The sequence below is a fragment of the Cucurbita moschata genome, unplaced genomic scaffold, assembly GCF_002738365.1.
Source record: "Cucurbita moschata cultivar Rifu unplaced genomic scaffold, Cmos_1.0 Cmo_Scf00018, whole genome shotgun sequence".
Taxonomy (NCBI): domain Eukaryota; kingdom Viridiplantae; phylum Streptophyta; class Magnoliopsida; order Cucurbitales; family Cucurbitaceae; genus Cucurbita; species Cucurbita moschata.
The window spans coordinates 3,232,310-3,248,607 of NW_019268534.1; the positions used below are offsets into that span (position 1 = coordinate 3,232,310).

General features: G+C 35.4%; 2 protein-coding genes across 5 annotated transcripts in view; one reads left to right on the top strand and one right to left on the bottom strand.

Moving 5' to 3' along the window:
• LOC111456083 (heat shock 70 kDa protein 15-like) overlaps positions 1-2,271 on the bottom strand; it is a 5,920-nt gene extending 3,649 nt beyond the window's left edge. The window contains exons 1-2 of one of the 2 annotated variants that reach the window (XM_023097822.1): positions 2,104-2,271; positions 212-1,420 (exon numbers count right to left, since the gene is read on the bottom strand). In XM_023097822.1, the coding sequence (XP_022953590.1) occupies positions 212-1,381 (1,170 nt within the window). In that variant the 5' untranslated portion in view covers positions 1,382-1,420; positions 2,104-2,271. Of the gene's footprint in view, positions 1-211; positions 1,442-2,103 lie in introns of both variants that reach the window. The other variant, XM_023097821.1, reaches the window with a different exon arrangement.
• Positions 2,272-3,063: 792 nt separating this feature from the next.
• LOC111456545 (regulator of telomere elongation helicase 1 homolog) overlaps positions 3,064-16,298 on the top strand; it is a 14,448-nt gene continuing 1,213 nt past the window's right edge. Inside the window, exons 1-22 of one of the 3 annotated variants that reach the window (XM_023098459.1) lie at positions 3,067-3,279; positions 3,850-4,106; positions 4,554-4,702; positions 5,356-5,437; positions 5,562-5,709; positions 5,884-6,040; positions 6,315-6,598; positions 6,723-6,768; positions 7,741-7,882; positions 7,975-8,129; positions 9,165-9,256; positions 9,332-9,430; positions 9,546-9,614; positions 11,447-11,533; positions 12,229-12,288; positions 12,371-12,486; positions 12,910-12,967; positions 13,036-13,120; positions 13,491-13,577; positions 13,933-14,000; positions 14,099-14,695; positions 15,532-15,677. In XM_023098459.1, the coding sequence (XP_022954227.1) occupies positions 3,178-3,279; positions 3,850-4,106; positions 4,554-4,702; positions 5,356-5,437; positions 5,562-5,709; positions 5,884-6,040; positions 6,315-6,598; positions 6,723-6,768; positions 7,741-7,882; positions 7,975-8,129; positions 9,165-9,256; positions 9,332-9,430; positions 9,546-9,614; positions 11,447-11,533; positions 12,229-12,288; positions 12,371-12,486; positions 12,910-12,967; positions 13,036-13,120; positions 13,491-13,577; positions 13,933-14,000; positions 14,099-14,695; positions 15,532-15,677 (3,086 nt within the window). In that variant the 5' untranslated portion in view covers positions 3,067-3,177. Of the gene's footprint in view, positions 3,280-3,849; positions 4,107-4,553; positions 4,703-5,355; positions 5,442-5,561; positions 5,710-5,883; positions 6,041-6,314; positions 6,599-6,722; positions 6,769-7,740; positions 7,883-7,974; positions 8,130-9,164; positions 9,257-9,331; positions 9,431-9,545; positions 9,615-11,446; positions 11,534-12,228; positions 12,289-12,370; positions 12,487-12,909; positions 12,968-13,035; positions 13,121-13,490; positions 13,578-13,932; positions 14,001-14,098; positions 14,696-15,531; positions 15,678-16,298 lie in introns of those variants that run through there. The other 2 variants (XR_002712785.1, XM_023098460.1) reach the window with 2 other exon arrangements.

Here is a 16,298-nt window from a genome sequence, read left to right on the forward strand (position 1 = left end):
AAAAAAAAAAAAAAAAAAAAAAAAAAAAAAAAAAAAAAAAAAAAAAGAAGAAAGGCCTCCAACTAAGTGTTTTTTGCTGACTTCACACGAAATGAAGATGCACAGTGGGAGTAAAATAAATCTTTGTACTCAAATGTAAGACTAAGAGCATTTTGAGTAAGAGGAGAGTTCTAATGGAAAAGTTCGATTGTGGTCCAATCTGTGTTCTTACCTGAAATTCTCGCACTTTAAATGTGGGACTCAGGATTGCACACTGAAGGGCACAACCTCTAGCAACACACTCACTTGCATTCATAGTACGCCTAGGCTCCTTCTTGAAGAAGTCGGTCAATATTTTAATTATTGCTGGCACACGAGAACCTGAACCAACAACTTCAACTATGTGAATATTATCAATGGTAAGACCAGCTTCTGCAAGAGCTTGCTCCAAAGGTCCTTTCACACGTTCTAATATAGGAATGCTTATTTGTTCAAATTCCTCCCGCTTAATGATTCCTCTCACATCCTTCTCATCCATCAAACATTCTATGTTCAAAGGTGACACAGGGTTTGCACTAAGAACTTTCTTAAGCTTCTCACACGCAGTTCGGAGCCTAAGACAAGCCCTTGCATTCTGATAAACATTTATTTTGTACTCATCCTTGAACTTTTCTGCAAAGTGATGAAATAATACCTCATCAAAATCTCTGCCACCAAGAGACTGATCAGATGAATGGGCCAACACTTTCAACTGCCCCTTCTTAAAGCCTGCAATGCACACTTGCATGCTTGCATGTCCAATATCAACAAATGCCACATTCAACTGGTCATTTTCAGGCAAATCAGTTTTATATATACCATAAGCCAAGGCTGTTGCAGTCATTTCGTGTATCAATCGAAGGGGATGCAACCCAGCAATTGTAGCTGCATCCAATACAGCCCTTCTCTGAAGATCAGTGAAATAAACTGGGATTCCAATGCAGCAGTCAGCCACTGCTGAGTTGAGATTTTTCTCAGCAATACCTTTAAGATTTGAAAATAGCATCCCCAACACCTGAGTTGGGGTAAACGTTTTTACTTCACCCAGGTAGCGCACGTTAACTAAAGGAAATCCATCAGGCCCTTCTACTACAGAAAATGGCAATGACTGAAGATCCTTCTGCAATCCAGGATCAGAGAATTTCCGCCCAATCAATCTCTTAATCTGAGAGATTGAATTCTTGATGTTCATCATAATGGACGCTGCCCCAGCTGTCCCAATAAAGCGCTGCTTGTCCCCAAAGCTGACAATACCTGGAGTTTCCCGCTTGGATTCATCATTGAGAACAACATCAATACCTCGCTGCCTTGCAACAGCTACAATGCAGCTCTCGTTACCAAAATCAAAACCAACAACGCTCATCTTGCAAGAGATTGAACCGATGTGTCAAAAACAGTCAGTCTGTCAAGAAAAAAATAGAACCTGAAAATATTAATGAATGTTGTTATTATCAAGAAGAATATTTGCAATCGTTCTTCCTTAAGAAACACCGTACCAGTGATCATTATAACGAGTATTATTATCGTGCATATTTTAGTGTAACTTGTTCGCAGGAACTATAGTAGTAGCAAATCAGTACGCCATCTTGCACATTGGATAGGACAAACTCGTTCAAATAAAATTCAAACAAATTAATGAAACAAGAAGCACTACAGCCACGATCCAACTAGAGCAATCCGTTCATTTCATCGTATAACTCGAGTCCGTATACACCTAAAGACTTACTATCACGCCAGTATGTGGCCAACATTTCGAGAGACGGATCAAACAACGAAACTACACAACACATTAAATACATGAAATAACCACCAATAAGTAACATATCAAACTAGGTCGAGATGCTACAACCAGTAATTAAAGCTAATAACATCAATAAAAAGTGAAGCAACAAATCCATTTCCGCAAAACGGTAATACAAGCACAATTCATATGAAAGAACAACACATCGAATCTAAACTACACAAACCAAAAAAAACGCAAACAACTCCAAAATGCCCGAATCGACGAAGCGAAAGTGTCAGATCTACAGCTCGATAAATCAAGAAACCCTGAATCAGATACAATATCAGCGTACGGAAACAAACCTTCAAAGTGATCCAAGGAAAAGATCACAGATTGAATTCTTGGGTTCTGGAAGTCTCCACAAGACCGCGCTTACACACGAAGACAAGTCGCGCGAGGTGCCAGGAGAGAACTTATAAACGAAAGGGCAACGTACCACTCTTGAGGGCTTTCGGTGGGATTTTGAAGTTTACTTTTAATATTCTTTTTTTATTTTATATTATGCTTTCTCAATTTTATTTTATTTTATTTATTTATTTTTAATTATTCATTGATTCAATGTGCAGCCCTTAGAATTGGAACGGTCGAGGTCCTAGAATCGTCTAGAGCGATATTAAAATTCTAGAAAGTTCTAGACGCACTGTGCCTTTCAGATTCCTCGTCTGTTGTACGCTGGGCTGGGCCGGGCTCCGCACTTGAAGACATTCTTGGGCCCAGCAGGCTGCAGATGCCTCAACATTATTTTATTCTTTTTTATTATTATTATTATTTGTATAATTTATAAAAGTATAAAAACCAAATTAATTTATATCTGAAAATATAATTATTAATTTACGACCAAACTTATTATTTATAGATTTTTTTATATATTATTTACATTTAAATATTACTAGTATAAATACCAAATTAATTTATATATGAAAATATAATTATTAAGTTACGACCAAAGCTTATTATTTATATATTTTTTAGATCGCTAAATAACATTTTATTATTATTAGTATAAATCGGTATATTATACTGGAAAGTATGTTGCATGTGATAAGTTATTATGTTGAATCATAAATTTAAAATAATTTATTAAATTAAAATTTTAATTAATTTATTTCCCATTTAAAAGTATATATATATATTTTTTTTGGCGGTAGAGAGGAAGTAAAATTGATTAAGAATCTCATAACTAAAATATTATATTATCAAAATTCATTCCCTCGCTCACAGAAACGACGTCGTTTCGAAACGTAGGTCATTTTGGCGGGAAAGGGTGATGGGAGTCGATGAGCAAATTCGTCTAGGTTATCATATTCATAATTCGATTGAAGAAGATCAACACCAGATTTTCCCGGCAATCTCAAGAGAAAGAACAACGGAAAGAAATGCCGAGATACAAAATCAGAGGTATCGATGTCGACTTCCCGTTTGATGCCTACGATTGCCAGCTCGTTTACATGGAAAAAGTTATTCAATCTCTCCAGGGGGTAAGATTCCACATGGCATTATCTTATAGTTTCATTGATCTTCCTCCGAAAAATTCACATGGAGCGTTTCTTGATCACTTATTTGCTCTAGTTACAGTGAACTACTAAGCAAATGATCAAAACTACCAAAAGAAACCGTTCACCCATATGTGTGTTTTCAGTATTTTGGTGAAAATTATAGCATTGGATAATATTCAGTGGTACATTGCATCGATTTTCTTTGCTCAATTCAACTTTCTCGGCGTTTTTTCGTAAGTAACAAACTCTTTTCAATGATATATGAGAAAACTATCTAAGCAGTCCCATAAAATCTATGAAATTTCAAATATCCTCCAAATCCCTTATAGCTTGTTGTCCATCCTCCACCTCTTCTTCAGCTTGCATTTTGGTAGTTGTTCATTCTGTTGCATTCTTGAATCCCTCTCTGGCCTGCTTTGAAATTTCTTTGAATTATTGATATTTATTGCCATTCATTAGTTACTGAATATAAGTGTGGCATTTTATAGGCCACTTCCTATAGAAAGGGTTTTAATCGTTGAAGACACTCCTGATCGAACTGTTATTTGACAGAAATGTAATGCACTTTTAGAGAGTCCAACTGGAACTGGGAAAACACTTTGCCTACTCTGTGCTACATTGGCCTGGAGGAAGAGTTTGGGTGACTTCTCATCTGGTCGGAGTGTATGGAACAGCCAAAATACTGAGGGTGGTATGAATGTTTCATCATCACAGTCTACTTCAACAAGACCTCCAACCATTGTGTACACGACCCGCACTCACAGCCAACTCCGGCAAGTTATTCAAGAGTTGAAGAAAACCTCTTACAGGTTAAAGTTAATTCCCATATTTAGGAAGCGTGATTTATTTCTTATTCCTGTTAAAGAATTGTTCAACTTAATTTTTCAATGAAATTTTATTTTGTCTGCAACCACTTTCAAGCATAGTGCACATGACCATTTAGGGAATTTTTTATAAGAAGTTGACCATGAACTGCTGTTTATTACTTGCCAAGTGATATATCTAATGACCGAGTTACTGCATAGCCTATTGGTCAGAGTTCATACTTACGGAGCAAGGACATGAATGTTGGAGGGTTTGACCTGTTTATTATGGATTCACATTTTGATCGTGGAAGTTTTTGGATTTAGTGAGATTTACATGTTATTCTGTTCATATTAGTTTTCTGCAGAGGAAGCTGACTATGTTGGTGAAAAATTGTTACGCTGTATTTTCTGAATGACTTTTGAAGCTTCTTGAAATTTGAATACATGCAGGCCCAAGATGGTAGTTCTAGGATCTCGAGAGCAATTATGCATTCATGATGAAGTGAGTTTACTCCGTGGGAGAACACAAAACAATGCTTGCCGATCACTTTGCCGAAAACGTGGAAATCGTCATTGCAACCATTTTACGCGTGTTTCTGGTTATTCTCTATCGATATATTGCATCTGCATTGCCTTTTGTACTTTGTCCTCCCAGATACATGATTAAACTTCTTGAAATTGTCATGGTATCTAACTTTCGTAGAGTGCAGAGAACTAGCATGAGGGGATTCATAATGATCGTATTAAAAAATGATCAGGACGGAAGCTTACAGTCTAAAACATCTTTTGCAATAGGCAAAATTGGTTTTGGTCTTGTCAAATTCAAGTCATAGTATCTGATATTGGTCTTACCGATTCTTTGGAACCAAAATCTAGATTTTCTGTTTGAAAAATCTGTGGCCATTTTATGCTATATGCTGCTTTTTGAAAAAAGAAAAAGAAAAAGAAAAGCTGCACATCTGAATCACTTAAATTTTGAAAATATCCTTTTTCCTAATCCAAAAGATAAAGAAAGAGAAAAGGCTGGCAAGTACATTGAGAATCTAAGCATAAAGGATATTTAAACTCTAGGATAATAGCTTTGGTTTTCTTAACTATCTTGTTGAAAAATTGTAGTGATGATACTAAGAATCTTTGAATTATTACTTGCCAAGTTTCTTAAATGTTTCTTACAATCACTAGGTATTTGCTATCTATAATAGTATTAACAATTGGAAAAAACTTATTTCTGCATACTTCAATTATGTTGTAGGCTATGTGAAGGATAATCCACATCTTGGAGATGAGCCTATCGACATTGAAGATCTGGTCAATATTGGAAAGAGTTTTGGGCCGTAGGTCCTTTTTCATCTAATACGTTTTTGCTTTCATGCCCGTCTGTTAAGTTATATTAGAGTTGGTTTGGTGAAATTGCTAATGGCGCTTGTGTAATGCTATTTGGATGTTTTTTTCTCTTAGATGTCCTTACTATGTATCGCGGGAGCTTCACAAGGCTGTTGATATAATGTTTGCTCCATATAACTATCTCATTGATCGTGGATATAGAAAATCTCTTGTCCTTGATTGGAAAGACAGCATACTCATATTTGACGAAGCTCACAACTTAGTAAGCAGCTTTTAACTTCAGAACAGCGATACTACGTTCTTAGTCTTTTTTTGCTTGTACTATCTTTTTGTATTACTTTGTCCAAGCCTTAATAAGATTACAAATCATGTGTTTGTTCCATGTATCACGGAGGAATATATGATTAGCCACTGAAGCAGTATAATTGTCTTGCAGGAAAGCATATGTGCAGATGCAGCCTCTTTTGATTTAACTTCTTGGATGCTGACAGCTTGTATTTCTGAAGCCAAAAGCTGTATTGATCTTTCCATAAAGAGAAGAGAAGAATCAAATGACAAATCAGGGAATCCAGATAATTTTTCTATACTTCGAGGTAATTTGGAGTAAATAATAGTGATTTGTACAATTAAAGTGTTATTGGTTATTTTTGTTTTGCACATCTGCTGGTTTATTTTTTAAGCTATCTATTACAATTGGTGAATCATTTTCACGTTGACAATTGTTGTGACATCAACCCAAGCGGTTTAATCTGGCACAATCGTGCTTTTGAACTGCACTTCTCACATAATATAATTGTTGACGAGAGACTAGAACTCAGTGCCTTTTCCATTGAATTCTTAATACCAGCTAACTTTAAAATCATGTAGCACTTCTCCTGAAGCTTGAGAAGGGAATATCTGAGATCCCGATTCAGTCCAAGGAACTAGGATTTACTAAGCCTGGACCTTACATCTACGAACTACTGGCAGAGCTCAATATCACACATGAGTCTGTCTGTAAGCTTAAAGACATAATCGAGGAAGCAGCTATACTTCTTGAAGAAGACAAGCAGCAGAAGATGCAGAACACGGGCTGTCGGCTGGAAAGCATTACAGATATCCTTGATATTGTCTTTAGAGAGAAGGGCAATGAGCATGCAAAGTTTTACCAAGTAAGATAAAATTTGCCAATATTGTTTATTATTGCCAGGACTGTCCACTCGAGCTCTCTCCTACTCAGCTCTTATTTTTACCTCACTATTTTGGCAGCATCTTATTTTTTAACATTTCATTTAGGTTCACGTGCAGGAAAATGAAGCAAGTGCTATAGATGGCCTAAAAGGTGCTTCTAATCTACAATTCTGATGTTTGGAGTGGAATTTCATCTTATATTTATTGTTCTTTTTAGAAACTTGTTATTCTCATATATAACTTAATGTTTTTTTTTTCTTTAATTAACTTGGCTTTAGTTAAGATATAAATAGGACATTGTCTTTCTGCATGATAACTATAATGACCATGATTAGAAAAGAAAAGGAAAACCAGATAGTGAGGATTGTAATTCTATTAATTTGTCTATTTGCTGATTAGGCACTCAATTTTGTAAATGTTTGGCTCATGATCTGGCTGAGTATTAACTCTGCAGGGCAGGCACAATAGGTAGATTACGTTCTTTAGCTGCTTCTTTAGAAGATCGTTGAAAGTTTGATGCTTATGTTTACTCAAATTATAGATCAGGTGAAGTGAATTAATTCACTGACGTATGATAACGTGTGGGATTGCCCTGCAATGTGGCAAGATAAAATCTTATTGGATCCCATGAAACCAATTAAAAGAAGAGATAAACAACGGAATAGTTTTGGGCACTACGCTCTCCTACCTTTTTATTTGGCTGCAAACAAGCTAACATTTTACCCGTCTATCCTTTATTCTTCATTGTGAAATAATTGAAAAATCTATTTTCTGTTCTTAATCTTACCTGGTCTTTTTATTTTGAAAATATTGAATGGCATAAATAAGGACCTTTTTAGTCCTTGCTCCAGCCAATTTATTAGCTCAGTTCCTGAAGCTAGCGAGTAGCTGTCTGGTTCTTGAGCCAGTGAACCTAATCTCAATTCATATGGTAGAGAATCAATTGGTCAGTTTCTTTCTACACTGATATATAATAGATTATTACTTTTACATGTTTCAGTTCTAGCTTATAATATTGTTTGACATTATAGGCAATTGTTCCAAACAAAAATGATTTCTCCATTCACTGGGATATAAGACATTTTTGCCATTTTTGTTACATGCTTTTGGTTTTCTTTTTCAGGCAAGGCATCTAGAACACTCAGCTGGTGGTGTTTTAACCCTGGCATGGCCTTGGAAGCATTTCCCAAAATGGAAGTGGGCTCTATTATTTTGACATCTGGCACTTTATCTCCTTTGGATTCATTTGCACAGGAATTGAAACTGTTGGTCGCTTTGATTAAACTCTTTCTTGCATATTTCGACCATCCAGAACTATTATAAATGTTAATTCTGGGTGTTTTGATTGTGAACCCAGAGATTTTCCTGTCCGGTTGGAAAACCCTCATGTCATATCCTCAAATCAGATATGGGCTGGAGTTGTATCTGTTGGTCCATCGGGTTGTTCTTTTAACTCCTCTTACTGGAATCGCGAGTCTGAAGCATATAAGCTGGACCTTGGAAATGCTATTGGTATGTATAAGCTTTCTGCTTTTAGAGTCGATGAGAAAAATAATACCCCATCCCGCCCTCATCCATATATGAAGGAATACAAAAGTGGTTAAAAAAAATTTAAAAAACAAGGTTACAAAACAACTCAGTAGGTAAAATCAGAGATAGAAGGCCTTTGAGAGAAAACGCCAACTTGAGAGCATGAAAAGTATGATACACTAGGACTCCTCCCAGTGTTTCTCCAGACCACCTAACGATTGCAAAGATAAAACTAATCCACATGATTATAGCCCCTCTTTCCAAAGGATGGCCCCAAAAACGGGCCTGAAGAAAGAAGTTAACTCCATTCTGCAAAGTCAAATGCAATACAAAATTGTTCCTCGTAAACTGTTCTCTATAAAGGTTAAAGAAGTCTTTGGCATAAGAAACCCAAGGGGACACGTTAAATTTAACAGTCTTCAAACCTCATCTAGCTCCATCTAAGCATTTTAAAATAGAATCTACTTCTGGCTTTACAAATTTGTGCAATCCCAGCAATCTTTATGGGCAAGAACTGCTAACCACCACAAAATGCATGGTAATTTCGCTTGTGAAGACTTCACGATGTTCTCAGTTGACTCCCAATCAACAAATTTTCATAACTGGCATCGCCACTTTGACAACTTTCCTTTGAGGCCGCTCATCAAGCACCTCTACGTGATAGTTACTTTTTTTTTTCTAACAAGATATGAAGTTATCAAATGAAATTACTATGAATAAAGAACAATCTAGTTTCAACTGGATGCGGATGCAATACTTGTCTTTCAGTCTCCTCATTACTGAACTTCTATCTCCAAGAATAACCATTTCAATGTACGCTAGATTTCTTACTCTATAATACCAAGTATACTCGAGAATCTAGAGGGAGGATGGGAGTCTCACTCGACAAAATGATTTTTAATCAGTTGTATGTATAATCTAGACATTTGTAACTGTTTTGCAAATGCTAAAATTCATCCTGAAGCTAATTTAGTTTATTGAGAGCATGATGTGTAATTCTTGGATTCTTGGTCGCAGTCAACTTTGCACGTATTGTACCCGATGGTTTGCTTGTCTTCTTCCCATCATACTATTTTCTAGACCAGTGCATTGGCTGCTGGAAGAACCAGGTATTGCTTGCAGAATAACCTACATATTATTCTTTTTGCTTTCTTCTGATGAAAATTTTTGTCCACAATCTATAGAGCCTTTCAAGCTCAACGACAATTTGGGAAAGAATTTGCAAGCATAAGAAGCCTGTTATAGAACCTAGGCAATCTTCATTGTTTCCTTCGTCAATTGAGGTACATAACTTACTGGAAATGTTAAAAAAAGAGAAGAAAAATGGAAGTAGAAGAGCTTTAGTCATCGTGTGATGTTTTGTCTGTACCATGACGTGGCATGTTGATATTGTGACAGGACTATATGTTCAAGCTGAAAGACACATCATCCAATGGTGCAGTATTTTTTGCTGTTTGTCGTGGGAAGGTATGCCTTATTGTTAAGAGTAAAATGCCTTGGGATGCCTCTGTATGCTTTTCTTTGGCCACAATGGGTAAAATCTCTCATTCTTCTGGAGGTTAGAAGTGGGCAGCATTAGGAGCAAAAATAGAGTTTTGCCTACCAAAAGGTAGATAAAATCATTTAAGGATTAAAAAAACCATGGGACCTGGGCCCTACCTGAAATCCCCATGCTGGCTGAGAAAATGAATGGTCAAAATTGGGGATAAAAATAAAAACTTGATTGGGATTGGAATAACATTTCTCACCCCAACCTGACTTCCCCACGATCTTGAATTTCTTTTAGTTGATATTAATATTGGGTTAGAAAGAAATAGTAAGATTTCTACTGGGAGATCTTGTCAACATGTTTGCAATATAAGAATGCTTCTCTAAATGCATATATATGACTAAACCTTGTTGTGTTTTTTCTTAGTTTATGAATATGTGATATTGGAACCATTTTTTAAAGGTTTTTAGGTGAATCCTCTGCTTTGGTCTGATGTGTTTGGTTTGGCCGCTCTTTGGTTAGACTTTCATTCGTTACCATAAAAGAAGTTTTCTTAGATAGTTGAGGATTAAGTAGTGCTGTTTAGATAAGTTCTCGAGTTATATGCTTTTGTGAATTCTGATGAGTTGGAATGCGGATCAACTGGAATTTACGTTTTAGAAAACTCTTCAAAGATTAGGAGAATGTGGAATTGACTAGTCTTTTGCACACTGTCACCCATATAAAATCACAGACATGGTTCTCTTGATTTCCATAAATTGATAGATGAAGATAGGTTAAATTGCAAGTGTATTTATGAAGTTTGAATTTTGTGTAATAGGTCCTATCATATTTGAATTATTTTAAAATTTACAAAGACATGAAATTGAAAGGTCATAAGATCTTATAAGAATTTACGTTGTATAGGTATGGTGGAATTTAAGAAGTGTCGAATAAGACCTAACCTATTAAACACAAAATTGAAAGTTCAAGGATCTATTAGATTATTTTAACTCCAGAGATCTATTACAGATTATTGAAAGTTTAAGGGGACCTATTAGACATTTTTCTTAAATTTGAGAGGCCTATTTGACTCAATTTTGAGAATTTGAGGACTAAACTTTTAATTTAACCAAGAAAATATAGGCCAAAAAGGGAAAAATCTTTAAAGAAGTTAGAATCTTCTCGTGGACTTTGATCTTTAAGAGCATCAGCAATATGGAGAGTGAAAAGAAGTGTACATATAAACCTGGCCTCTCCCTCTTGCGTTAATTTTAAAAAGATCCTATCCACCTATCCATGCACCTGGAGTTGTACAAATATTGGACTAGATTATTTGTCATTTTCAGAGACTCAGAGTGGCGTGGGGGTTTCCCATGGATATAGGACAATCCACATCTTAGCCATTTGGAAGCTCAAATTGACTAAAGAAGGTCCTGCTTTATGGCTTAATGAATGAAAAGTTATTCTTTAGTTTCTTTGGCTGGAAAGGAACAATAAGATTTTAAAAATCTTGTAGAGAATTGGCTGATTTGTGGGATGTTTTTCCTAAACAGCTTTTTTATAGACATCTCTAGTTGGACAGAGATTATTGCCTTTTTAGAAATGTGGTATTTGCAAGTCTTCCTTCTATTAATGAAGTTGCGTTTGCAGTAGCTTATGGAATGGAATATCATTGTGTGTTGCTTTAACATTATTCACATCGGGCTAAGATACATAGCTAGTTTAAGATAATTTCTGCTTAATAATAATGATGCAAGATTCAATTAATTCTCATTGCATCATCATATTAAAGTTGTGAATCATGGATGGTTGTATCACACCTCCACAGGTGAGTGAAGGATTAGATTTTGCTGATCATGCTGGACGAGCTGTCATCATTACTGGTATGCCTTTTGCTTCAAGGAATGACCCAAAGGTTAGTTTATCTACTTCCTACCTCATAGTCAATGAGATACGCCAATCTGTATTATAGAACTGGAACTCAATTTCTCGCTGAACCTTGCATAGTGTATAGCCCAATGATGTTAATAGTCTAATATGATTCATCATTTTAGATTCTCCATTGTTTTATCTGTAAGGTTTCTATTACTTTCATGTTGGTCTTGAATTGACGCATACTCTGGAACCACACATTGCTACATGTATGATCTTTCCTACCCTAAAAAATATGTGCATGAGCTTTGAATTTCCTTTGTAGTTACTGAAGAATATGTACTTTGCTCTATTGGGTTGAAGTTTTCTATTTTTAGATTTAACGTAGCAAGATTTATGTTCACCTATACTGTCATCAGTTATGTCAGTGCAGAAGGTAATTGGTACTGGCTCTAGATTGATTTGACTACGATATCCAACATTTTTATTTTCATGATAAACGAAACTATTTCTTGTCCAGCCTCAAATGGATCTCATCAGACCAAGTTCCCACTAGATAGTTCCTTCTGTCTAGGAAGAAACTTCCTTTCACCATGTGGTTGTCCCAACTTCCAAGTAAAATGTTTCCCAACTAATAAATAAGTTTCATATGGCATAAACGTTATATGCAGGTTGACCTTGCTCTCCCTTGTCTTTGTTCTTGGGTTTAACTTTCAGATTTGACGTTCTTTGTGACAGGTTCGCTTGAAGCGTGACTATTTAGATCATCAGTCACATTCACAAAGAGGAGACTATCAGGTAAAGTATTTTAGTGCAACTACTGTTCTTTTTTTTTTTTTTTTATGGTGATCCTGTAAGTCATGGGTTATTGATGAGGCAGATTATGACGGGAGAGAACTGGTACACCCAACAAGCATTGAGAGCTGTCAATCAGGCAGTTGGACGTGTGATACGTCACCGCCATGACTATGGAGCCATAATCTTTTGTGACGAGAGGTATTTTTCTTCTAGTTTTTAATCCCAAATTAACGAGACTAGTAGAATTGTTGAAGGTCTAAATGAAATTATGTGGGACTCGTTTTCTGCTTGCCTTTCTTTGGTTGAAATTGTTAGCAATTTGCTTGATTAAATTATATATGGGTGTTCTATACCTAGTTGGTCGTTTCTTATCTTCAGGAATCAAAAGATTTCGTCTTCTTACTAGATATTTCTAGAAGTATATGGTTCAATCTAATATTGGAATATTAAATGTCAGCAACCAGATGCTTGGCATTGTCTACTCTGTATTATCATCACTTTTGTATTTGCCTGCTGTCTAATCTTAACTTCTCCTTGAAATCATTTATTGATCCCACTTTTTTTTTCTTTGGTATACTCCAAGTAGTTATTGATTTTACAAGTAAACATTAATTTGAATAGGTTTGCCCATTCAAGTCGTCAGTCTCAAATATCAGTTTGGATACAGCCTCATATCAAGGTGGAATTTATTTTAAGAAATATATTTATTCATGAAACTTCCTTCACAACTCCTTTGTTCTAATGCAGTGTTATTCTAAATTTGGCGACGTAGTTTACACATTGACCCGATTCTTTCGAGATGATGAAAATCGGATATGTCCAAAACCTGAAGGCAAGTCTACTGTATTAATTAACTGTTTGTCCGAGTCATTGAACCTTAAGAGGTGGTTTTTATATCAATTCTTGGAACAATACTATATTGATCACTTTAAAACCTTTACGTGAAAAAACAATACTATATTTTCTCTACATTTGATTTGTTTGATTTGTCAGGTAACTCGTTTTATCCATGACTTATGTAATGCTTTTATCATCTATAAATTTTGATTTTATGCAAGCTTTCTAGTTTCAAAATGAATGATTATGCAATTTGCAATATCGACAAGCTTTTAGTTAGGTTTAACATTATTGGCTTCCCTGTATATATAATTCACTAATTTAATTTTCTTCCTCCCTCGTACATTTTTTCCATTGTATTTCAGATCCGAGTGAAAAGTTCAAACACGAAGGAGTTGATACTACCAGGTTGGAGGATATCTCTTATGAAGGATCTTTCACTTCGTTATCTGGTAACTTTTTAATCTGCATTTTTTTTTAAATCCCAACGATCACTTAAGTCACATGCTCACACGTAAACTTAGAGAGGTAATTCAAGATTCTCTTATTCTATAAAAAACATATGATCATTTTCTCGTTGTATCATGTTTAAAACTAAAATAAAATTTTCAATCTTATTATGAATTCAAGCTTTGAAAATGGCTCTTTGACTTGGTTGCTAATTTTTACTAGAACTCAAGAGTTGCCATACTGCGGCTTTTGTTTTCATTTCTGCATAAGAGATCTTTATCTTTATTATTATTTTTTTAAGAAAAATTATAACTGTTGAGATATTTATTTTTCTGCAAACAAAAAATGTCTTTACAGGAGATAATGGAGAAAAGAGAACTACAAAATCTTTTGGCGAGGTTCACATGGAAAAACTTGTATCAAAGGCAAGTCCACCACCACTGCTCCCACCCCCCGTGTTAATGCTATTTTTGAGATTACGATACATATTTTTATGGCTGGTTTATTGTGATTTTCACTGCAGAAGCCAGAGGGTCATGATTGTTCGGGGATGTTTGTGTCTTCCCTTAACATTAAAGATGCTAGTTATTCCAGCTGCTGGAAAGATGTTCTTCCTGCCAATAGTCCATCTGTTACCTCTTTTAACTCTCTATCTTCCAAAATAAAAAGTTCAAATAATCTATCACATCGAGGAAAAAAATTAGTATTGTCGGACAAGAAATCTTCTCAGTATCAGAGTCATGAAGTTGTTGATTTAACTGGCGTTTCTGTAGTGAATAAACAACCAGACAAAAGACTGTTGGTAGCAGAGAAGCGCAAGTTGTTCAGCACTGAGCAGGCTTCCGCAAAAATTATGAAGAATTCTTTTGGGCCTTCTGGTGCTAGACCATCCGAATCAAAAAACCTTCCCTTCAAAATTTGTTCAGTGAAGTCTGAAGTTTCAACATCTGATACCCGAGGGGTGCAAAATGATATTGTTGATTCGACATTGCTACACAGAAATAGTCACACTACGCAGAAGATGGGTACAGAGTCTGACAATCGGAATGACAAGATTATCAAATGCGTTCCTGTTCACGCTGGTGATGAGGAAGCTAAAGGATCTGATTTTCTGAGCCAGGTAAATTGTAACAACAGAACTTTTTTTGTTTTTTAATATAATATCAGGTAATTTGAGTAACCTGGAATTCCTCCCCTAGAGCCAAACTCATTTCGAACTCTTCACTGTTTTGTTTTTATGCCTTCCCTCTATTTTATAACACTCAAACCCATAACTACATTCTTGCTCCTAGGGAACTAACTGACAAACTAACTAATCTACATGGCCAACCTGGATGTATAACACTTCCAGCTGCCAAAAAAATCACCTTGTCCTTGAACCGTTTTGTCAATGCTACAACTTTTTTCTTGTCACGCTGCTTTGGTGTTGGGCTTAACTCATATCTACGGTTTTGGAGCCAACACACATCGAGGCTCTTTTCTTCTTTTTCAGCTTTTTGTTTATCAATGTCATGCATCATCAGCTTCAGATCCGACGACCAATCCTCAGACTGGTGTAGACCGTTTAGGCACCTGAATCTGAATCAATTATTGTGGGCTGCTTGTCTTAAAACACCTAAAAATGTTTAATGCCATCCTTTTCTTTCCAATATGCTAAATATTTAGGTTAGAGCCTTCATTTATTTTTCTGTGCGTTTCTCAAATCTTTTTTGATATGTAGACATTACCATCCTAAAACATTATTTCTTCTTATCGTGAAAAAAAAAAAAAAAACATAATTCTTCTTGGGAAAATGATTTCTGTTTTGAGCTTTCACAATGAACCATCGCCTTTTCCTTTGGACTTTCTTAAAATTTTGTAATTGAATTCTTCTATCCATCCATAATTATGTCTTGTCCTGACAAAGTTATTGTTTTTTATGATATGATAACCATTATTTTCCAAGATGTCTTGCAGGTCAGAGATAAACTTAGTGCCAGGGAATACAAGGAATTTGTGGGGTTTATGAAAGCACTGAAGACCAAAGCAATGAATATAAGCCAAGTTTTGCAGTCCATCGTAGGAATATTTTCAGGGCCTGATAGGCTATGTCTTCGTACAGGGTATATTCCTTTATCATCATGAATAGTTTCTCTTCTGGTTAGAAGGCTGGTTTATTTGGTTGTCTTATTTTTCTTATTCCAACTTTAATTATGGGATACCTTTAGGCTACTACTTCAGAGGCTACGTCAAAGTCATAGTCAAAGTCTGTATTCTATCTTCTTCATGCCCATGTTATGTAAATGTCTAAGAATAATTTATGTTTTATTCTAGAATTTCTCATGCTTCCATATCAGATAAAGTTTCATGACATGTTACCTCAAGCGCATCATTACAATGATTCACAGTTTTTTTTCTGAATCTTTATTATTATGTGATTTAGCTAGGAATACACAAGTATTTGTGGAAATGCTATAGCTAAAATCATCTTCTGCAGATGTCGGGCCCTCTGGCTGATTTGGATACTCATTAAAGAATATACATTTTTATAGGCATTTTAGAAGTTCTTTTTCTTTTTCTGATACATCGTGGTTTGTGTGTCTGATGTGTTGTTCAAAAAAATCTGATCTCTAAATGGGTTATAATTTGATTATCTTCATTTTTATAGGAATATTTCTGAAATATCACATTTTCCAGAATCTTGACATTGCATTTATACTTCTTTTTTTTTTTTTTTTTTTTTC